The sequence below is a fragment of the Lissotriton helveticus genome, chromosome 2_1 (genome assembly GCF_964261635.1).
Source record: "Lissotriton helveticus chromosome 2_1, aLisHel1.1, whole genome shotgun sequence".
Lineage (NCBI taxonomy): Eukaryota > Metazoa > Chordata > Amphibia > Caudata > Salamandridae > Lissotriton > Lissotriton helveticus.
Genome location: NC_136059.1, coordinates 1,451,536,186 through 1,451,559,779, shown reverse-complemented (window position 1 = coordinate 1,451,559,779; position 23,594 = coordinate 1,451,536,186). Strand labels below are relative to the sequence as shown.

At 48.1% G+C, this 23,594-nt stretch overlaps 1 protein-coding gene across 2 annotated transcripts in view; it reads right to left on the bottom strand.

Annotated features, from left to right (window-relative positions):
- PAQR3 (progestin and adipoQ receptor family member 3) overlaps window positions 1-23,594 on the bottom strand; it is a 367,149-nt gene that overhangs the window by 314,282 nt on the left and 29,273 nt on the right. For both annotated transcript variants that reach the window (XM_078676371.1, XM_078676370.1), the window contains exon 2: window positions 18,325-18,576. In XM_078676371.1, the coding sequence (XP_078532497.1) occupies window positions 18,325-18,509 (185 nt within the window). In that variant the 5' untranslated portion in view covers window positions 18,510-18,576. The remainder of the gene's footprint in view (window positions 1-18,324; window positions 18,577-23,594) is intronic.

The window sequence follows — 23,594 nt, the reverse complement described above, 5'->3', positions numbered from 1 at the left end:
GTCAGTGACAGGGGCACGAACTTTATCTCCAGATATATGAAGTCCCTCTGCAACAATGCGGGGTCACCTACAAATTCACGACCCCCTATCACCCGCAAGGAAACGGACTGGTAGAGAGATTCAACCGCACCCTCAAGGGGATGATTATGGGTCTAGAAGAACCCCTTCGACGCCAGTGGGACGTGCTACTTCCCTGCCTCCTGTTTGCCTATCGGGAGGTCCCGCAGAAGTCCCTCGGCTTCAGCCCCTTTGAACTCCTGTACGGGCACCCCGTCCGGGGCCCCCTCAGCCTAGTCAAGGAAGGTTGGGAGCAGCCTCCCCAGAAAACTCCCCTGGACATCTACAGGTATCTCCTGGCTCTCCGCAACCAGACCCGGCGGTTCCGAGACGCCGCCAAAGCCAACCTCGAGGCCAGTCAGGAGGACATGAAGAGGTGGTACGATCAGCACACGTCCTCCATTGAGTTCGAACCTGGACAACAGGTCTGGGTGATGTCCCCGGTTGAGCCCTGTGCACTCCAAGACAGATGGTCCGGGCCCTTCAAGGTAATCGAACGCAAGGGGCCCGTCACCTATTTAATCGACATGGAGACTGCCCGGAACCCCCTACGGGTCCTCCATGCCAACAGGCTCAAACCCCATTTTGTGCGATCCGAACTCAGCCTCCTGATGGCTACCGATAATGGGACAGAAGAAGACTCTGAACCCCTTCCGGACTTACTGAGGGCCCTCGAGCAGGATGGCTCAGTGGAAGGGGTCCAGCTCTCCGAGGCCCTGTCCCCGGAGCAACACCAAGACTGCCAAACGCTCCTGAGGCAGTTCGCCTCCCTGTTCTCCCTCACCCCCGGAGTCACCCCCTGGTGCCTCCACGATGTGGACACCGGGGACAGCCCTCCTATTCGACACCGAGCGTACCGCGTACCAGACCGGGTACGAGCCTGCATCCAGACCGAGGTGTCCAAAATGCTGACCCTAGGAGTGATCGAACCCTCAGACAGTCCCTGGGCGAGCCCAGTCGTCCTAGTTCCCAAGGCAGCTGCCCCGGGCGTTGCCCCTGAGCTCCGGTTCTGCGTGGACTATCGGGGGCTGAATGCAGTTACCCGGACCGACGCTCATCCCATCCCCCGGGCAGACGAGCTAATTGACCGGATGGGGGCCGCCCGCTACCTGAGCATCTTCGACCTAACAGCGGGCTACTGACAGATCGGCCTCACCCCTAGGGCCCAAGAACGATCCGCCTTCTCTACCCCAGACGGGCACTACCACTTTAAAGTCATGCCCTTCGGCATGAAAAACGCCCCGGCAACGTTCCAACGGCTGGTAAACCAGGTACTGGCGGGCCTGGAAGGCTTCAGCGCCGCCTACCTGGACGACATTGCTGTGTACAGCCACCAGTGGACCGACCACCTCCGCCACCTGCGGGAGGTTCTACACGCCCTCCAGCAAGCCGGGCTCACCATCAAAGCCAGCAAGTGCCAGGTGGGCCAAGGGTCCGTGACCTACCTAGGACACCAAGTAGGAAGCGGGCTGGTGGCCCCTCTCCAACTCAAGATTGCTGCCATCCAGGCCTGGCGGCCCCCTACGACCCTGTCAGGGTTCCCCGGCCGCTGGTAGATCACTGCCTGCGGTAGATACGGACATGCAAGGTTAAAAAACTACATTTCCCATGATGCCGTGATGGCGCGGTAGTATGACGCCAGGCGACAGGAATAGACTAATACGGCGTCACCAGAGACCGCGGCGCCGATTATTCAGCGTACCTGGCTTGCCAGATTTGTTTTTGCCTTCCAGTGTGTTTTCCCTTGGATTATCTTGGCGGGGCTTTGAAGCGCCTGAAGCGGCGTGACGGGTGCTCGCCTCCCGTTCTGTTGTTGGATGTGAGCGGTATTTCATCCGAGGCTCATCAGTTCCAGCTTTCGGTGTTCCTTTGCGGATTCCTCGGAGGGGCTTAGGAAGCGCCCGCATCTGTTCATAAACATCCCCTGGTTCAGGTCTTGTTGTGGGGTGTTGTGACTTTCTTTGTTTTTGACTTTCTTTGTTTCTTCTGACAAACGCTTAGAACTGACAGCGTTTTCCTTGTGCTGTTTTGCAGAGAAGTATCTGCAACCGGCACGTTATTAGGCTGCATTTGTGCTCGAACATTGGAGCATAACATTAGACCGTTCTGGGCTGCAATTGTGCTCGGACATTGGAGCATGATATTGTTTCCTTTTGGTAGGGTGTGTATGAAACATAAGGGTGTGTGAGACTTCGTATGCCATTCGTTGGACTCCTGATTCTTACCCTAAAATACACACCTCGGAGGGAGTACCAAGACTAACATGGGGAAACGAACCTAAGATTCCTCGATTTTCCTTTCTTCTGTTTATTTTGGAAGTGGAGTGAAGTAAGAGGTTTTGCTGTCTCTTTGGGGCGTCAAAGACATCCTCAATCCTGGTTGGGGTAGGTTCATCTAGCTCACCTTATTACTGGTTGTGAGGGAGAGAAGAGAAGCGGGTAATTCCAATGTTTTCTTTCCTTTATGTATATAGGCATCCCTAGGGAATGAGACGACGCCCGCTCTACTTCACTCTTATTGCAGTCTGTCCTGTTAGTATTACAGGTGAGGTGTTGTTCGTAAGCGTTCATAATATAGGGAGACTGTACCTCCAGGGATATACCATTTATTTCGTGCTTTGTGTGTCTTGCAGGTCTCCACTTCGGCCAGCCCAGCTGTTCCCCTCCGGACTTCCTATTTTCCCCCGCTTGATCTCCTTTAGAGTCTGTGTCCATAGCCAGACTAGGGATGATCTAGAGGTGGGCCCTTTTTGAGCATCAATACCATCCTGGGGACAGAACGGCGAAACCTGACAGACCCAAACAGAGGTCCGGGCCTTCCTGGGGCTCACCGGATACTACCGGCGGTTCATGAAAGACTATGGCAGCATCGTGGGGCCCCTCACGGAGCTCACCTCCAAAAAGAGCCCCAAAACCGTCAACTGGACCCCGGACTGCCAATCGGCCTTCGAAAAGCTAAAGACCGCCATGTGCACGGCCCCCGTGCTCCAGGCTCCCGACTACAGCCGGGAATTCATTGTGCAGACGGACGCCTCCGATCATGGTGTGGGGGCCGTCCTCTCCCAACTCAACGCCGAAGGGATCGACCAGCCAGTGGTCTTCATCAGCAGACGCCTATTGCCCCGAGAACAGCGCTGGAGCACCATTGAGAGGGAGGCCTTCGCCGTAGTCTGGGCACTCAAGAAGCTCCGGCCATACCTCTTCGGCACCCACTTCCGGGTGCAAACAGACCACCGACCCCTGCAATGGCTGATGCAAATGCGGGGGGAGAACCCGAAGCTGCTGCGCTGGTCCATCTCCCTGCAGGGGATGGACTTCACGGTGGAACATCGTCCAGGCCAGGACCACGCCAACGCCGACGGCCTGTCACGCTTTTTCCGCCTCAGCGAGGAGAGTCCCCAGGAAGATGGCTGACTCTCCCCGCCTTCAGCTGGGGGGGACGCATGTTGGACAGGCCGCATGGTCGGGCTGCCCCCTCCCCGCAATGGGACCTGGACCCTGGCTCCCCCTGCATCCCCAGCCAGAGTCCCCGACGACCACCCGAAGTACACTGCAATTCCTCACCCACAAGACACCAGCTCCGAACCCAGCTGGCCCGGGTCACCATCCACACCACGGCCTCGGCCCAGCCGCCATCTTGGGCCACTACAGCACGAGGCCGCGTGGCCTCAACTCGACCCTCACCCTGGGCCCGGCCGGGCCCGACATCGAGGCACCAACCTCCCCCCGGGAGGCAGAGTGACCACTTGGCGAGTCAATGGGAGAAAGGAATCGTCAACGGCTCTCCTCCGCCAGGTGTCGATCGCCCCCGGCCGCCTGGGCGCTGGCTCCACCCCCCTGCTGGGTGTCTGGACTCCCTCATCCCGGACCTCCCGGCCCCCCAGGCGCGAGGGTCCGGACATCAAAGGGGACCAGACCTATAACTGGGGCAGGACCAGACCAGGAAACCAGTTGTATCCTGGAGTCGAGAGACCCGAGAAGAACTCATCTGTGACTGGCCTGCTGGCGCTGCCGCGGCCCTCTGCCTCGTGAAACCATCGTCTTGGCCTGCTGGCGCTGCCGCGGCCCTCTGCCTCGTGAAACCATCGACTTGGCCTGCTGGCGCTGCCGCGGCCCTCTGCCTCGTGAAACCATCGTCTTGGCCTGCTGGCGCTGCCGCGGCCCTCTGCCTCGTGAAACCATCGACTTGGCCTGCTGGCGCTGCCGCGGCCCTCTGCCTCGTGAAACCATCGTCTTGGCCTGCTGGCGCTGCCGCGGCCCTCTGCCTCGTGAAACCATCGTCTTGGCCTGCTGGCGCTGCCGCGGCCCTCTGCCTCGTGAGACTATCATCTTGGCCTGCTGGTGCGGCCGCGGCCCGATCCACAGACACTCCAGCTCGAGGATTGTGAGCTCGCCTCTTACCACTACCTGTACTGATCCGGTACCAAGTCTGTCTCGCTACCCCCTTTTCCCTACAGAGACTAGAAGTGAGAGGACCCCCGGGTCCGAGATATCCTGTATCGCTGATATCCTTGCCTTAAGAACCTTATATAAAGCATTGAACTCGACTTGGTGTGGTGCCTGTTTGTGGGGAGGGAGGTAACTTGTCTGTACGATCCCAGGAGACGGTCCCACTCAGGGATTTCTCCCTCAGTATCCGGCCGACCCTCAGGGTCCCCGTCTAACATCAGTGATTTTTCCGTTAACAACCAGTACTATTGCATGGGTGTGAGAAGTTGGCCTGATGTAGGATGTCCACAATTCTGTGGGCACCTTGTATCAGTCCAAACAATCACTTATGGTGGTGGTTGTAAAGTCAACCTTATAGACAAGCTATCCTAGGGGTAGCATGGACTAAGCAGTCTTAGACTAAACTCGAGAGGGCATGTGAAGCCAGCTGTTTTACCATATGCAATCCTGTAATATCAAATGAAAGGACACCACACAAGTTATATATTATAAAAATATATGTATTTATTACTAGAATAATCCTTTGTGCTCTTTAGGAGTGCAGAGGCACAAGCGTTTAAACAAAAGCACAGTTAAACATTTAAAAGTTGCACGTTTATGAATAGGGCCGGTGGCCACTCAAACCATATATCAAAAAATTGGTATAAGTATCACTTTACGAACAGTGGTAAGGCCTAGGGCCTTGGGAATCGCTGGGACTACACTGGTCTAACAGCAGTTAGGACGGGAGTAGCCCGCGGGATTCGGGTGCAGCGCTAAAAGCACACGCATGCACCAATGCAAAGTCAATGGTGTGTAAAAGTTAGAAAGTTACTGTTTTAGAAGTCTTCCGACTGGACTAGAACTTAGCCACTTAAAACTAGGACACTAGAGGTGTAAACCACTACAGGAGCAACGGCGTTCAATCGGTACCTCACCCACAGGAAGCGGGTGCATAGGTGTCAAAGTGTGTCGGGTTTCGTCGTGGAGTTCTATGGAGCCTGGAGATGAAGATGCTGCAGGCGGCCAGGAGAGAAGAGTCCGGTTGGATCCAAGAGTGGATCGAAGATGTAGAGTACCTGAAAGCAGAGGGGACAGAGTCTGGGTCACTCAGCAGTGTCCAGGATGGAACCAGGAAGGAACCAGGCAATGTCGGGCGCAATCAGGTCGTTGTCGAGAAGCTTGTCTCCGCTGCCACGTGGACTCTGGGGCATTGAGGATGTCCAGGAGTGGATCACGAGCTGTCTCACGAAAACTCTTGCTGTCGGCGGTGTCGGCTTCCGGATCGAAGTTAACAGGCCTTGGCAAATGCAACCCACGCAGGATTTAAAGATCACTTCTTACTCGGACCAGCAAGTTCAGAGAGGTTGCTCCTTTTCAGGGGAACGAGGGCCAGTCTGGAGCAACCAGACTAGCAGTGTAAATTCGTGGGTTCGTCGGTACTGGGGCCACTAGCCAACGGGCAAGCAACCGGACCAACGCGTCGAGCAGGAAAATGCAAAAGGGCCCCACGCAGCACTCGGTGAGTGTGGAGGGGAGATCTTCTGTGCAAGAGCTGCTCGGGGCTGGGGCTTCTCAAACCCCAATGCACAGCTTTGAGGGTGCCTCGGGAGCTGCACGGTCAGCACTTCGTAGTTTTTCCAAGATGGCCGGCCCCACGCTTCACGTCACCTTCACAGGTCTCAGATTCGATGGGACTGTTGATCGGGCTGTTAGAAGTCAGGGAAGCTGGGTCTTGTCGATCTCGGTCACTCAAATTCTGGGGGGAACTGCAACAAAGCAAACCGTTGGGCGCTGGATGGTGCCTGTTTGCACAGGGTGGTCACTCCTTGACCACAAGGGAGATTCTTCAGTCTTCTACGTCGAGTAGGATGTCGAAGGGTCCAGAGTTTCATTTCATAAGTTTCAGTCAGGATAATCTGATGTGCATTGGCACAGCTCCTACCTTTATTCCAAATCAAGGGGCTGGATTACCTGCTAGGTCCCTCCCATGGGCGGGACCAGGGAAGGGGGTGGTTACACCCCTTTCCCTTTGTCCAGTTTCGCGCCAGAGCTGGGGCTGGAGTGCCCCAGAACCAGTTTGACTGGATTTTGCATGGGACACCTTGTGTGCCCAGGCAGTGTCTAGTTTCATTCAACCCTCCCTGCTACAATCCACTATCTCCTGTCTGGGGAGGTGTAACACCTCCCTGTGACAGGAAACCTTTTGTCCAGGCCTCCCCTGCCGGAGTTTCGGTCAGCAGCAGGAGGTCAGACTTGTGTCCGTGGCAGCAGCATCCATATTGTGATGCTGAGGCTCTGGTTAGAATTAACCGCGTTTAAGTAAAGTAACATGTCTTCTCCCTCTAGAAGGGTGGAATGCGACCCCCGTCGCCAGAACTGGCGAGGGGGTAGTATTCCAAAGTGTATGACACCTTACACGACATGTTTTGATAAAGCCAAACCAAAGTTAGCAATAACTGCAAGGATTATAATGCACTTAAGAGTATATGGTATGGCAATACCCTGGGAACAGCTATAAGGAAAAAGTTCCGAAAGCTGCAGACAGGCTCAGCTCATGCTAGAGCACCATCTCACATAAAACCAAGCACTCTGCCTCCAGGATTGCTAAGGCCTGCCATAGGAGTGACTTATAGGTATATATGTGTCCAGATATAGGTTTAGAAATAGGTATACTATATCTAAGCAAGGGGTGATTACACCACCTTGCCCCAGCTGAGTGATCAGCCAGTTGTGTCGATTTGAATGGCCAGCCAGAGGTGGCAAAATATATGCTGCAGCCACTGGTAGGCCTTGGATGCACCTATGCCCTGGGTACCTATAGTACACTGTACAGGGGCTGATAAGGTGTCCAGTACCAAATTGGTGATGTACCTTAAGTACATGTCTGTGAATTTAGAGAGAGAACAGCAGACTGTGGGTCTGATTAGCAGGCCCACAGCCACATTAAGTCGAAAACCAGTGAAGCAAAAAGCAAAAATTGGGGTGACCATAGGAAAGCAGACCCTACTCTCCTACAATGGGACTGAATTTCCGCTGGAATGGTGCCATGGCGCGGTTAAATATCTTGAGGTTGATATACATTTGGATACTGCCTCCATTATTCGGCTAAACTACGGCCGAGCTATTAGCGCTTTGGAAACACAGGTGGATAGATGTTTGCGGCTGCCTTTGTCCATGGCCGGCAGAATTGCCATCATAAAAATGGTTGTCCTCCCGAGATTTCTGTATTTTTTTAATAACATTCCCATTCCTCTTACCCAGTCCGTTTTTTTACTATTGCGCCATCTTCTTTTGCGCTTGGTATGGGGCGGCAAAAATCCGCGGGTGAGCTGGAGGGTTTCGAAACTGCCACCGGAACGAGGCGGACTGGGCGTCCCGGATATGTATCTATATTATTTGATTGCACAGTGTTGTTATTCCTATGCTTGGTATCACCCAGAAGCCAGAATCCCCTATTTGAAGCCAGAGGCAGATTTGGTACTACCGCAGAAACTATCCACAATATTACCTATTGGGGTCCCTCGAGACCCACATGATATTCAAACTGTTTCCATCACTAGATGGGCGTGGGTCAAGTTGCGTAGGCTATTGGGTATCGATTTATTATATTCACCGGCACTCCCACTCCCAAATCCGACATTACTTCCCATCACTTGGGAAGTTTTGGTGAAACGCACACTGACAAAGTTTCAGATTTCCACACTTGGCGACCTGTTCCCCAACAATCATGTTTTTTCGGTGTCGGAGGAGGCCCGGTTTCAGGATTGCTCTTTTATGGATAGATTTGTGTTGCGAAGCATGCTCTCCGTGTTGCGGGCTGCCTTCCCCACATTTCCGTTCGCTTCCGAACCGTTCGCCCACTGGTGGTAATAATTGAGAGCCCTACGGGTGCACATTTGGTCTCTAAAATGTATGAGCAGTGTATTATGGATCTTCCCTTCTCTCACGTTAAGGTCCGTGCGGCATGGGAGCGTGATCTGGCCCATCCTATAACTGATGATCAGTGGGAGCAGTGTTGCTGGGTTACGAAAGAGGGGTCGTTGAACAGTCAGCACAAATTGCTGCATTTTAAATTTCTACGCAGGATGTACCACACCCCAGCTTGGACACACAACATAGACCCCTCCAAGCCTCACCATTGTCCGAAATGTTCTGCTCCACACGCTGACTTTGCCTACCTTTCCAGGACCTGCCCCAAATTACAGCACTATTGGGTACAGGTGCACGACACACTAGGAGATATATTTTCTATGACACTTGTTCCCATTCCTGATATTGCGCTGTTGGGATATATGTGCAACTTCCCCAAAAAATTCAGGAAGGTCACTTCACTGCGTTTCCTACTGGCCAAGCGGGAAGCGGCGTTGCTCTGGGGTAGCAAGAAAGCCCCTACTTCCCAAGCGTGGCTTCCCAGTTTAGCATACTGTAACGTGAACTGTGAGGAGTATGCTACACTCGTCCCCAGCTCCTCCCATCCAGTGGATATTTGGGGCCCTTATAGAGCGTATGTTACCCATAGGCGCAGTGAAGCTGATACACAAGTTGCTAGTGGCATTGTTCCCGAGGGTATAGGCTAGGAAGGCTGCTATAATGTCTGTTGTTCATGAAACGTGATTTTACCTATGTATTATCTAATGTGTCGCTGTGGATCAAGACGTAAATTGAGAGGGGGAGGTGGGTCGGGACTGGCAGATGTTGTCGTGCAGTCTAGTTCATAGATAAGGTGGCTTTACCTGATTATCTTTACTATTGGTTTCCGGGACCTGGGGTGATGCCGGATACTGTCTTCATGACCTCATATGTGTTAAGGCGTCTTACCATTGTACCGATATATGCATTGTTCATTAACGTGAATTTGTGTAAAACTGAAAATAAAACTTTAAAAAAAAAATCATCGGTTGTTACGTACTACCCTAGGAATGGAGCCCTATTTATCTTATGTACCTGGAACCTTTAATAGATTTTTCCATACCCGGTTAAGACTGGGCATTATTTATAGGCTGACGACATTCCCAAAAATTAACGATTGGTCTTGTATCCTTCCACTGTGCCCCTGCGATAACACCTCTACCCAATCTACCATGCACTTGGTCCTATTTTGTAAATTTTATCATGAGCATAGGAAAGTGTGGATTATACCCGTTTTAAGACAACTTGGGCTTAGCCGGTGTCGTGAAGCATTGTTCCAGCTCCAATTGCTAAAGAACGAGCATGGAGGGTAGGCCAGTTCTTAAAAGCTGCATTTTATATCAGGAAAAGTATCGATTTAATGGAATAGTACTGTAAAAAGTGACTCCATTGTGTTTTTTATTTGTAAATAATATGCTGTGTTTTTAAGTTATGTGCTTTTATGACTGTTTTATACAGCAGCGAATAAAGCTTTCCTTGACTTGACTTGCATGTATTCTTCGGAAAAAAATATCTGAAACTTTTCCAATGTAGCAGTGGAAAAGATTTGCACTTATTGGTGGTTATAAGCAAGAATACAACAATATCACCACTTTGATTACATCATTTTACAAAAAGATGACATAAGTGTTGAGAATGTTGTTCCTTAAGCTGACACATGTTTCGTCCCTACAATGGGACTTTTTCAATGCTATGTCCAATCAGGATTGAGTACAAGTCTATATGTCTTCCAATGTGCCGACCCAAACAAAAAGTAAGTACTTATTTAATTCCCCCGAGTTAAACTTCATCCATGCATTGGCAAAGGAAGCTGCAACTTATCTGTCTCGTGTCTATATCGCACGAAGTCCAAGCCCAGAAATAAAGGGTTGCTGAGTGTATACCCTTGTACTGAAGTAAAGGGAAATATGAGGTTCCTTTCCTAATAGAGGTACTTGATAAGCCCTTTCATTACAAATCACATCAAAACTGGTGTGCCGTAAAACCAGACCTCCTTGCACAAAAATGACACTCTACACTACTTCACTTTAGACCAGTCTAGGCCACACCACTCCACTCTACACCAACCCACTCTATACCACTTTCCTCAAAACCAATGCACTCGACGCCAATATACACTGCACTCTATGCCACTATACTCTACACCACTGCATTCTATGCTGCACCACTGCTCTCTACCCCACCCTGCTCTGCACCGTCCTCCACTGCACTCAACGTCACTCTACTATACACCCCTGTATTCTACAACAGTATACTCTGAACACAGCACTGTCACTGAACTCTATGCCACTCTACACTAAGTCACTGAACTCAATTCAATTCAAAAGAGACTTTATTTCGGTTTGGATTCAAACCATAAAAGCACATGTGCAACAACGCAGTTTAAAAATTCAATACATATATGAATATACTGTAAAGTGCAGAAAATTCAAGGATCAGTAATTTACATCCAAAAAGTAAATTCAAGAGAGAAATAAATCAACAAAGAGGACCATCACTGATCCATACAATTTCTCAACCTTATACATAGCTTTAAAAATTCAGTAACTTGAAGAATGCTGTCCTTATACAGAAGTTGTAGGTACATAAGGGCTGGTCTGATCTGATTAAAATTAAGTTTTTTTAAAAGAACAACCAGGTAGCGTTTGCGTGGGTAATCATAAAATCTACATAAAAATATAAAATGCAGCATATCCTGTGGAGACCTTCCGTCGCAGCCACAGGGTGCAGCAAATTTATTAAAAATGTCACTTTTTGGTCTAATCAGCAGATATTTAACCTAAACCTTGTTAGCAAGAACTTCTCATGTGAGGTCAATGAGCCAGTCAAATATGGCTCCATTGATTCACATGATTTTAGCATAACAGGTGTTCTTACAGTTGGTTTGTGAAGCTCCACACCTTCCCTTTGCATACTCCTGTCCATAAGGAAAGCCCGTTTAATTACCTCCACGTCCCCTTTTACAATCCTGCTCGGGTGTTCAAACAAATCCAAACGACCGAGCCTGGAAAAGCTAATTTTCAAGTAATTTAACCATGGGGTACCCATTGCCTTGTCCTGGGACAAAAAGCCTTTCATGATCAATTGAGTCAATGGAATGTCCACATTTAGCCACAAATTTAGCCAGCATGTCAGCGGGCGTAAAGAAAAATTTTTGCTTATGTATTGTGCCCTCAACTCTTCATGTACTGCAAAGTTAGAGGTTCCAGCTGGGACACACTAGAGGCGCTTCATGAAAGAATTTTCAGCAGTCCGTAACTGCTCCCCCACGACATAACCCCACAGTTCACTTCCATAAACAGCAGTTGCCACTGATTTCGCATTGTAAAGTTTCATCATGGCACTGGTAGGTTTTTTCCCTAGTTTTGCAACACAATTAAAAATAGAGGCGTTCACCCTGGCCAATTCGCCTTTCTTCTTAACAAGATGTGGACCCCAACTGAGTTTATTATCGAAAGTAACCCCAAGGTACGAGAATGATTTCGATACAGGGATCACTACTTCATCTAGCTTAAACAAGAAGTTTCTACTTGGCTGTTGGCCAACTTGCATTATAAATGATTTGGAGTTATTGACCAGTAAGTCTCTGTCTGACATAAAACAGTTTAAAAGCGTTAAGTAGAGCTTGGAGTCCCCTCTCAGTTCTAGAGATTAAAACCGCATCATCTGCATATAAAAGAACAGGAATACCCCGCCTACTGACTCTAGGACAGTCGGCATGGATATTCTGCAGGTCGCTATCTAGATCATTGATATAGAAATTAAAAAGAAAGGGGGCTGGGATGCAGTCTTGGCGCACACCCTTTCTGATATCAAAATTGCTAGTTACGCCCAGATCCTTAAAATACCTTACATTGGCACTAGTATTACTGTGCAGGTCAACAAGGAAATTAACAATCCCATTATCAACACCCTTTTCCCTCATGGACTGCCAGAGCTTTCCCCTGTTGACACAGTCGAAAGCAGATGACAGGTCCATGAAGGCAAGGTGGATTGTACCCTTCTTCGCTATAGTATACTTGCTTAGAATTAAGAAGAGATTAAGGCACTGTGTTATAGTCGAACGTCCACTGCAGAAGCCATACTGCGCGATGGACATGATGTCATTTGCCAACGCCCAGTCCGACAATCTCTGCAGTAGCATTCTACCTACTATTTTAACCATAGAATCAATTAATGAAATTGGCCTAAAACAGAGTGGGCTACCCCTATCCCCCTTCTTAAAGACCGGAACAATTGTGGAGACCCCCCATGATTGTGGACAACCAGCTGTTGCAGCCGCATTGAAGACCGCCTCCAGTATGGGTGCCCAAAAGTTAGGGTCAGACCTATACAAGTCTGGGGAGATCCCGTCAGGGCCCGGAGCTTTCCCAGCTGTCAATCCCACTATGCCCTCCATAATCTTGCCTCTTTCAAACCTGATAATGCTATCACTATCGCAAGGGGGAAAATTGGGAATTTCTATTGACGTGCAACAGTATAGTTTTTTAAAGTGATTTACCCACTCATCCTTAGTTATGCAACATTCCAGACCATCACCCGAATCCTGCACCAGGAAGGGTTTCTTTACCACTGCCCAAAATCTAGAGCTGCACTTCAGGGTATCTGGATCAAGAATCTCATTCCATGCCTCCTCTCTTAGAAAGTCCTTGCGTGTGGCAATAACTGATTTATATTCTTTCCTACACGCTTGAACAGTCAATTTTACACTGGGTTTAGCTATCAGAGCCAACCTTAAATTGCGTGCTGCTTTCGAACAATCCTGGTTAAACCATCTTGGTCCCCTGACTTCTATGTTTTTTGCAGGGGCCAGCATCAGCTGAGATACTTTGTCCGACAAATTTTGAAAAGCACCCAGGACCCTAATCGGTTCAGTCCCAGCTGAGGTACAACTCAAGATTTCATCTGTACAAGTGTCTGTTATTTTTTTGTACAGCAGATCAGCAGCAATCATAGACCATCTAAGGCGGCGTCTTCCATCAGTTGTGCTAAGCCAACCTGAAACACAATTCCGGGTTTCCTTAACTACCCAGGGGCCCTTCAACTGAAAAATGAGCGGGTTATGATCACTAAATTCACTATTTTCGATAGAGAAGGAGTCCACAAAGGACTACATTGGCAATGGGAGTAACGCATAGTCAATGAAGGTTCCCCGTCCATGCCCTTTAAAGGTTGGGGTATAAAAACACTTAGTAGGGTCCCTCAGTTCCATAGCTATTATTAAATCTAGATCATTCAATAAATCATTGAGTAATTCCCCTTCAGCTGTGTGTTCCATGTGCAGGCCCTGGGAACGTACACAATGCACATCCGAAATGCTTTTCAGCAAGAGATCACCACATGGATGGACATTAAAATCGCTCATAATCAAGAGGTTATGGAGACATTCTTTCATATTGGATATTGCTTAATGAACCTGATCCAATTGCCGTCTCCCATCTTTGAACCCAATCCCGCAATGTTCCAACAAATTACATTGCTACAATTCATTATCACTTCAGGAATACCTTCAAGACCTTCTTCTACCACATATTCCTTTCCTTGCTCCACGCACTCCTTGCGTCAATCACACGCCTCGAGACCAGAGAGCAAGTCATATCTGTTCTGAATGTCTACATTAAAACCATTCCCACCTTGGATAGCAGCATTATGACTATTATGTGTTTCCACATTGGGGCCATTCCAATAGTGGGCATTAACATTATGCAGATGTGGTGTCTTCAGTACCGGTGTCAAGGCCTGAGTCAATGGTCTGAATTTCCTGGGGTCAGGGGGTGCTACAATGATGGGCATAAAAATAGCCAAGTGGGCGAACGCATACACTGTTCGCGTTATAAACTAGAGAGGCCGCCCTTAGTAATACTGTTGCCACATGTTGCTGGTGCTTAAAATTTACAACAATACAATCCCCACTGGTGGTCTTAATAGACGGTCCAATCCAATTCACCCTGCGCGTTGATAGTATTTGGTCAGAGTATTTAGTTGGAAATCCACAGTTTTTACTCAACCACGCAACTGTTTTATTTTTTAAAGAATCGTGAGATTCCCCATGAGACTGGGCAGAAAGGTCATCAATAGGCGGAACATTTGTTAATACCGCCACATAAGGAGCACAATCCGGGGGCAAATTGATATAGCAACTTTTCCTTATATGTTTAAAGTCAGGCCTGCCGTCAGACTCTACTATAGATTGTCTATTCTGAAAAGTTGCTAGTTGTTGGGCAGGGGGAGCAGATTCAGTGGCAGGTACTTGCCGACAGATCTGCTGCACATTCTCTCTCCTGGCACTCTGACCCTTATCTACTACCTTGGGTGGAGCAGCTGGAGCTGTGGCCAGATATGCTCATAATAGTCCACCCAGTCTGCCCACTTCTAGCGACACAGTGTCCAGCTTAGTGGTCAGGGGTCTCAACAGATCTTCCATTTTAGCCTCTATTTTTGCTACTATAGAGCTAACAAGTAGGGCAAATTGTTCAGAATGTATGAGCGTACCCCCCTCTTTATTTCCGTCCAAAGGGCTAGGTCCTGGAATAGGGCCATTGCAAACTACTCGTGGAGGGTCTGCTCTTTTTTTTACTATGCTTCCCCCCACGTTTAGATTGCATTTTTCTACAGGATCTCACATGTCTGGTTGCTAGTGGCGCCTGCTCGGATTCCTCCATAGAAGTATTTAACAAAAAGAGGACAAAGTTCCTATGCCAGGGTGCAACAAGTCACCCATGCATCGTGGTGCAAAAAGTCACCCATACTTTAAAAAGATAGAAGAAAAAGAAAAAGTGAGTCCTAGGAATAGAAGACCCAAAACTGTGAGAGGGAAAGACACTTCGTTTCCTCTGTTGCCCTCACACACCCCGAAGAGTGTCATGCTTCATCATCGGGCGTTTGCTCCTCGTAGGGCCGGCGCTGCAATTCCATACGGGTCCCCCGAAGGGTCACTTTGTCGGAGATCTTTTTAGAGGAATGCCGGAGGGTGCCTGCGGGTGTGCGGGGAGTGGGTCAAGAGGAGGGTAATAAAAGTTCGTGCCAGTGTTATAATTTAAAAATAATGCAAGGGTAAATATGCAGCGATAAGATTCAAAAGTATACCCTCGGCAGTCAATACTGCTAAAAATTATTGACCCAAAAGGCCTATTCTGCCTAGGTGTCAATTGTCAAGGTCAACATGTTTCGCGCTTCTGTTGCCAATAAGTCGTTAGCGCTTCGTCAGGACCATCAAGTAAAAATAAAGTGCACGTGAAATAGTGAATGTAAAAATGACCCTCTTATCTCAATCAGGGCGGTGTAGAAGCCTGTGTACCCTTACAATGGTCGCAGCTACTCGATGGACGCCACTCCTGAATGATACCTGGGCACTGGATCGGTGCCTGTATCTGCAAGCTGTGTTCTGGATGGTGACTGTGGACCAGCAGGCATAACATCTGCTATGGACTGCAAGGCTGCCTGCTCCACCCATGCTTGCACCGTGAGTGCATAGAAGTATCAGGCAGGACATCAAGTGTCTCCCTATGTACCTGTGCTACTGTGGTTATAGTAGCCCGGTCACTTGTAACATCACTGTTTTCCAGTGCAATGTCCCCCAGTGGAGGCGAAGCCTCATCATGTAACAGGGGGAGACCCACTCGTCCCAAGGAAGCCCTTCTCTCATTGTTGATTTGGTTCACCTTTTTAACCAGATAGTTATCCATGGTGCTCAAGCAGACTTATCTGTTTTAGATTTGAACATTACACAGTCTTATCCCTACACAGTGGGAGATATGTGCAATAAAAACCAATCAAAAAATATCTAAAGCACTTTGCACAGTTGAAAATTATAAACAAAACACCGAAGTCTCACGTGAATCAAGCAATTCTTAAACAATTCGTAACAAAATCAGGGTCTATGCCCAGCCCAGTCTCTTCTGGCCACAGAGGGCCCGCCCTTTGCCCGGGCTTCGCCCGGCGTCCCGCGACGCGGGTGGCGTGCTGTTTAAATGCGCCTCCTCCCGTTGGTCCGCTCGTCTGTGGTGCTTTGCCTGCCGGGATATGTAGTCCCGGAGCGGCGACGCGAGGAGATTGTGCCTGGTGACTATTGGCGGTGTCGGCGATACAACCCTCTCCCCTGCTGCCTCTCGTCTCAGGCAGTGTCCGCTGGAGAGTACAGACTGCCGGTAAGCTTTACTCTGCACCACTCTACGCCACTCTACTGTATGCCACTGCAAGCTATGCCACTATGACTCTACCCTGCACCAATCTACTGCACTCTACGCCAATGCATTGTACGCCACGATACTCTAAGCCACTCTACTCTGTTTCGCTCCACCCTATGCCACTGCACACTACGCCACTCGACTGTACTCTGAAACAATCTACTCAATGCCACTCTACTCTACGCCACTCAATTCTATGCTGCTGCACTCTACACCACTTTACTCAGAAATACACTCTACACCACTGCATTGTACGCAATCTACTCTGCACTACCACACTGTATGCCACTATACTCTACGACGCTCTACCCTACAACTCTACACCATTGCACTCTATTACACTCTGCACCACTGTACTCTACACCACTGCTCTCTACGCCACTGCGCTCTCCGTCACTGCGCTCTACTATATCAATACACACCCCAACACTACTCTGTGCCACTGTACTCTACTCTGCATTACTCTATGCCAATATGCACTACGCCTCTCTACTCTCCACCACTCTACTCTACTATGCACCACTGCACTCTACTCTACTATGCACCACTGTACTCTTTGCCAATGCACTCTACACTACTCCAGTCCGGCACCACTCCACTCTATGCCACTACTCTATACCAATGCACTCTACCTTGCACCACTCCACACCTCTTCACTCTACTCTAAAACAATCTACTCTACGCTATTTCAATGCCAATCTACTCCACTCTGCACTATTTCATTCCGCTCCAGTCTACTCTACACCACTCTACTCTAAACCACTACACTCCATACCACTTTATAAACTGTTCATGTTCTCTGCACTATAGTTTAGTGCATTTAAGTGGTTACAGTGTTAAGTCTACAGCCCTACTCAGTAAGTGACTACTGTAGGTAGAAAACACATTTTAGCAAGCTTTGCAATCTAACACGTAACCAGGAAGAGGCTAACACCAAAAAGAGTTAGTGCTGGTCTGTTGTCACCAGGTCACTGTAAAAGAAACACACAAACACGGATCTCACAATACTGCCAAACAGAAGAAAACCAGAAAAGGAAATGAGAATGACCTTGGCATAAAATGCGGCCAGAAAAGTAGGTGATTGAGCACTGCATGCCATAGATTCCAAACTAGTTTATCGGCACATGTATGGTATTAGGCCTCTCCAGGCAAGGCTTTAATGTAAAAGGCTGTCAGAATCACGATTGCGTAGAAAGTGTGGCAGAGGGGGATCTTGCCAGAGCTAAATTCATAAGACTGGCAGAGCATGTCTTACAAAACTGAGAAGGAAATGAAATGCTATACCACACAGGGAAAAGAAAATACATAAAAGTAGATACGGAAGAAGATTATCAATCACACTTGTGTAGAAAAACAAACTTTCATCAAATCAATATTAAGATCATCGGAGAGTAATAAGGAGATCTGAGCTGCAAGTTCTGCCTCATTAGTTTTAAAAACAGCATAGTAAGCGAAATGATGCAGAATTGCTCTTTCCTTCATACATTTGGATTGCATGTTTTCATACAGCTTAATCGGAATGTCTGTTCCTGTCCCTCTCTAAATGGGTCAAAGACGTTTTACTGTATTTGCTCCATTTAGATTCATTATTCAATATGTATATTTGCTTAAAAACAATCAGAACAGCTAGTAAACATTGCTCAGGCAGTAATGGATTGTTTTCTATTGGGTTATTGTGCTTGTCTACATTATAAAATCTACTGATTTACATACTTATATACACAATAAGGAGTTGACTTTACCTTTTTAAGCACAGCCGAGAAGGAAGGTAAGCTCTGTACCCATCAGTAATGTAAGGATTGTCCTTGAGGTACACAGGAATTTGTTCATAGGTATATAAGCGAATTCCTCGTGGGACTATAACAGGCCAATACTGATAACTGCCAAGCTCAATGTAATGAGAGCTCTTCTGTGTCTTCTGATGCATGTTGTTGAAACTAATACTCAAAGAGCAAGAAAACCAAAGTAAAAATGTAAAGGATGTAGATACATTTCTGCAAAGCAAACAGAACGAAGAATTGATTTTAATCAGATTCAATATTATATGCCTGTTAATTCAGAATAAGTCATCACACCACATTCCTAGTAACAAAATTTCCTTCAGGTTCACGTAAATATCAACCAATCCCACCACCCCCTTACCTCTACCATCCACCAGCCAAAGTTGTATTCCCTGGGGCTGTCAATGCTTCATTTAAACCTGTGCCAAATGAAGCTATTGTTGATACTCCCCTAAAGCCAAATTTACAGGATTTGCAGTGGGATTACTAGAGGCAGCGAAAATAAATGCCTCTCTAGGACCCCCACTACCCATTCTAAAAAATAAAACATCAATACTGGATGAGGGAAGGTGTTTATTACCACCTACTTTGTTGAGGTACAAGGAATCCCCAGGATCTGCACGTTTTGGATGACCTAAACTGAGGGCTTGGTGTCCATACTGCTTCCGGACACCCCCACAGGATAGGTCAGCCGTTAGACCAGCTACCCCTATAGTACCACTACCATCCCCCTGTATCTTACAGTGATGTAGGTAGTTTTTGGCAACCACTGAACAGGACAACCACGATTCCTCAGGGATCGTGGAAAACAGTACAGTACTTTTCGCTCAGACACTCATGCTTACTTATTCTCAGAAAATACACAGGATGGCGATTAGGACGTTTCAATAAGTATTTATTGGTCCAGCGTCAGTCTTGTGTAAAACATATTTGGTGTGACAAACAGGAGACAGAAGCATACGAAAGAAATCACAGGTACCAACATGGTAAACAGTAGATACATTTTTTCTACCATAGTGCTAAGAAGATGAACATATACAGTTCAGAAAAGACAATAGCACCTGCATACTCCTATAATGCGCGCCCTACGTAGTATGCCAAAATGTACCTATCCCCGATACATGTAGGTGTAGCCTGTATATGGGTATATATACATATATATATATATATATATATTCCTACAAAGGCCAAAAGCATTTCGAAGGCGCACACACAGCAGTGGAAAGACCGAGGTTTTTAATCCCAGGCTTTTAATCATTTCAGAAAACCGGCATCTTTCACTTCAGGAAGCAGTTCATTGCCGACGCGTTTGAGTAGTTCCTCATTAATCGTTTCTAGTTCTTTCAACAAAATGTCACGATCTATCTCAGCATATTCTATTAAAATGAGTATCAAATTTCGTGAGGCCTCCAAATTGCTCTTCCTCCATTTTTTCTGCATTTCCGGATTGGGTTTATCATAATTGGGTGCCAATAGAATACGTAACCCTCGTGGATATATATATATATATATCTCCAAGAATCCCCTAGGGAAGAACCAACCCCCTCACCTTTAGACAAGTATACAGCAACAACTGCTGAACGGAATTACACCAAATTTGGCAGGAAGGTAGATCTTGGTCCTCAGAGTGTGCTTTTTGTGGTTTGGTGTAAATTTGTTACGCGGTTTTTGCGATATTAAGGGTCTGAAAATTAAAGATATTTGGACGGTTGGGCATGCGAGAGCCACATGGGTGTCCTGCAAGAACATAACTTAAAAAATGCAGGCCTGTGATTGGGTGAGATTATCAGGGACTGTCTCTCATGGAACGAGTCGGCCGTATTCCATGGCTTCAATATGTTAATCAAAGCCTACATGAATTGGGGCGACCAGACCTCTTCGATTTCCCAGACAAAATAAGAAAAGAAGATCTGGGTTGGGTTTAAACACATTTCATGAATTTATTTTCGGTGAGAGAGAAGAGATGGAGTTACAAAAAAATCTCACTTAAAGCTCATTTTCTGTTAAAAACGTGTCCCCAGATTGAACCCTATATGACAATTGTCACCAAGCCCTTCCATCATCTGCTTTTTTTTTATATTTCTTTTTATTGACAATAAACATGAAACAAGCATAACAATGCATTGGAGATAAATCGACAGTGGTACAGAGTGCTAGGAGCAAGGGACTTCTGGCAACAGGATAAGAGCAGAGTATTCAAAACCGGGGATCAAGCGGAATCCAGGGAGTCAGTCCGCCTGGCCGGAGGAACACAAATATCTCCCCGATAAGCATTCCATGGTCCCCATATCTTTGTCCATTTCTCAGGGCAACCCCTCGCCACATAAACCGCCCGCTCCCTGAACATACACCAATCGAGATCCTGAGGCCACTTTGCACGCCGAAGCGGTTGAGCGGCCCCCCACAGCTGCGCTATGTTGCGTTTTGCAACCATGCAGGCTAGCGTGACCCACTGTTTCAGGTACTGATTAAGGTCTGTATGCTCCCAGATGTTTAAGAGACATCTACGCACCTCCAATCTTACTTCACAACTCAAGACAGACCTCATGACCTCGTGTATGTCTTGCCAATAGGCCTGGATGGAATTACAATGCCACAGAATGTGGAGAAATGTAGCAACCTCCCCAAATCTCCTCTTGCAATCACCATTCGTTGTCCACCCCATTTTCACCAACCCAGGACCGGTCACATAAGATCTATGCAAAATCTTTAGTTGCACCAAACGCAATCTCATTTGCACTGCTACAACTCTAGGGGAAGAAACTGCATCAACCCAGTCTTCATCATCAATCTCCAGCCCATCAGCCATCCAAGTCTCTCGGAGAGATTGCAGCGGATCACCCATATGATTAATTAGTTTATGGTAGACCAGGGAGATTGTCTTAACAGGTAGGTGTCCATCCAAGACACGATCCTCGAGGGGGGAGGCATCGGGGAGGGAATCTCCCAACGGGACATGAGACAAGAGGGCATGTCTGACCTGCAAGTAGCGAAAGTGTTCCCTAGCGTGGAGGTGGTGGCTCTTTTGTAGTGCTTCAAAAGTCAGTAACTCTCCCTTCCCCCAAACATCTTTTATTTGACTGAGACCAATCAACTCTCACTTGTCAAAACCTTTGGTAGTCCACAAATTACCCAATTTGGCAGAGTCGAAAAGAGGGGTAGCAAGGGTCAGCCGTCCCTCCAAACCCAGAAACTTATTAGCTGCATGCCAGACTCTCACCGCATGCAAAGTAGGGCCCGTGAGGGAAAATCGCCCCGGTTGATTATATAACGTTCAGAGAAAGTTTCCCCCAGGGGACAAGTCACGATCTATAGCATATCCAGGGTCGTTAGGAAGACCGTAAACTATTTGGTTGATAGCTGCTAGTTGGGAAGCCCAATAGTACTTCCGCAGGTCGAGAAGACCAATACCGCCATCGTACCAGGCGAGGGTAAGTTTAGTGTAGGCAATGCGGGACCTGCCACCCTCAATCTCCCTAAAGTACCTGGCAGGCACCGAGTCCATAGTGTTTTGAAGAGCGTACAAAAAGCGCGGAAGAGCTAACATCTTGAAGAGTACTACTCTACCCAAAAGAGACAAGGGTAACGCTCGCCAACGCTCCACCTCAGTGCGCAATCTGACCAAGGGCGGTTGTAAGTTGTTTGTGTACCTTGCTTTGGCATCAAGAGAAATATAAATACCCAGATACCCAAAACCGGTAGTAGTCACCTGGAGCGGACAGTTCTGCGGAATCACCGGTGGATCGCCCGACAACATTAACATCACAGACTTCGACCAGTTGATGGCGAAACCCGAGAATTCACCGAACACCCTAAGAATATCAAGGAAAACGTCTAGGGAGGAACGGGGCGTAGAGAGATAGAGAAGCACATCATCCGCATATAGAGAGATTTTATCTTCCCACTCAGGGGACCACCGCAAACCACGTATCATCCTTTCCCACCGAATCCAAGCCGCCAGGAGTTCCAGAGCCAATGCAAACAGAAGGGGCGACATCGGACAACCCTGCCGCGTCCCTCACTCTAGCTCAAAATCGTCTGATTGACAGTTATTCACCATTACTCGGGCCAAGGGAGCCGCATAGAGTAAACGTACCCATCCGATAAATTCAGGTCCGAAACCCAGCTTCTCCAATACAGCAAAGAGATACAACCATTCTATCCGGTCAAAGGCCATGGTGGCATCAAGGGACACCAGGGCAGCGGGGTATGACAGTGTATGCGCTCTACCAAGGACGCCATGTAGGCGTCTCAGATTGAGGGCGGTGTTACGGCGTGGCATAAAGCCCGACTGGACCGGATGTAAAAACGTAGATATCACCTTGACTAGCCTGATCGCCAGCATCTTAGCCAGTACCTTAGGCTCCGCGTTCAACAGGGAAATAGGACGATAAGAGGAGAGGGAAGCACGGGGTTTACCCGGTTTGGGAATCACCACAATATTAGCGATCCGTTGATCATAGAGGAGAACCCCGACCTCTCGGCACTCCAGAAGCATAGCACGTAGGTGCGGTGCTATCCTCTGTGCATTTAATTTGTATAGTTCAATGGGGATACCATTAGGACCCGTTGCCTTACCCGAGTTAATACTCCTAATGGCACCCCGATTTCGTCATCCGTGAGAGGGGAATCCAAATACTTTCGATCATCATCTGACAATACCGGCATAATAATATCCTGAAGCAACTCCGCATGCTCAGAACTATCATGCATATTCGATGAAGAATAGACGGTCTTGTAATAAGAACCGAAAGAATCAGCTATCAACTGCGGATCTTTCACGGTCTCAGGACCACCACTGTCAAGCTCAGGGACCAACCGGGACGCGCGATCTCCCCGTTTTAACCAGGCTATGAGCTTACCGGCCCTGTCTCCATGCTCGTAAATTCTACTCTGGACATCGTTATGCTGCGTCACCGCCGACTCCCTGGACAACTCACGGTACTCGTCTTGCTTATGACGCAAATGATGTCGGACCTCAGCCGTCTCAGAAGTCGCGGCCTCCCTTTCGAAACGTATAACCTCCGCCTCCGCAGCCGTTATATCTGCCAAACGCCTCTTCTTCTTACTGGCAATGAGAGACAGTGCCTCACCACGGAGGACCATTTTGTATGCCTCCCACAATGTCTGAACCGAGTCCATCGTCCCCTGATTATGCTGAAAGTAACGCTCGGAGGCACCACACAATTCCTTCTTAAGAACGGGATCTCGAAGATGCCAGGCATTAATAG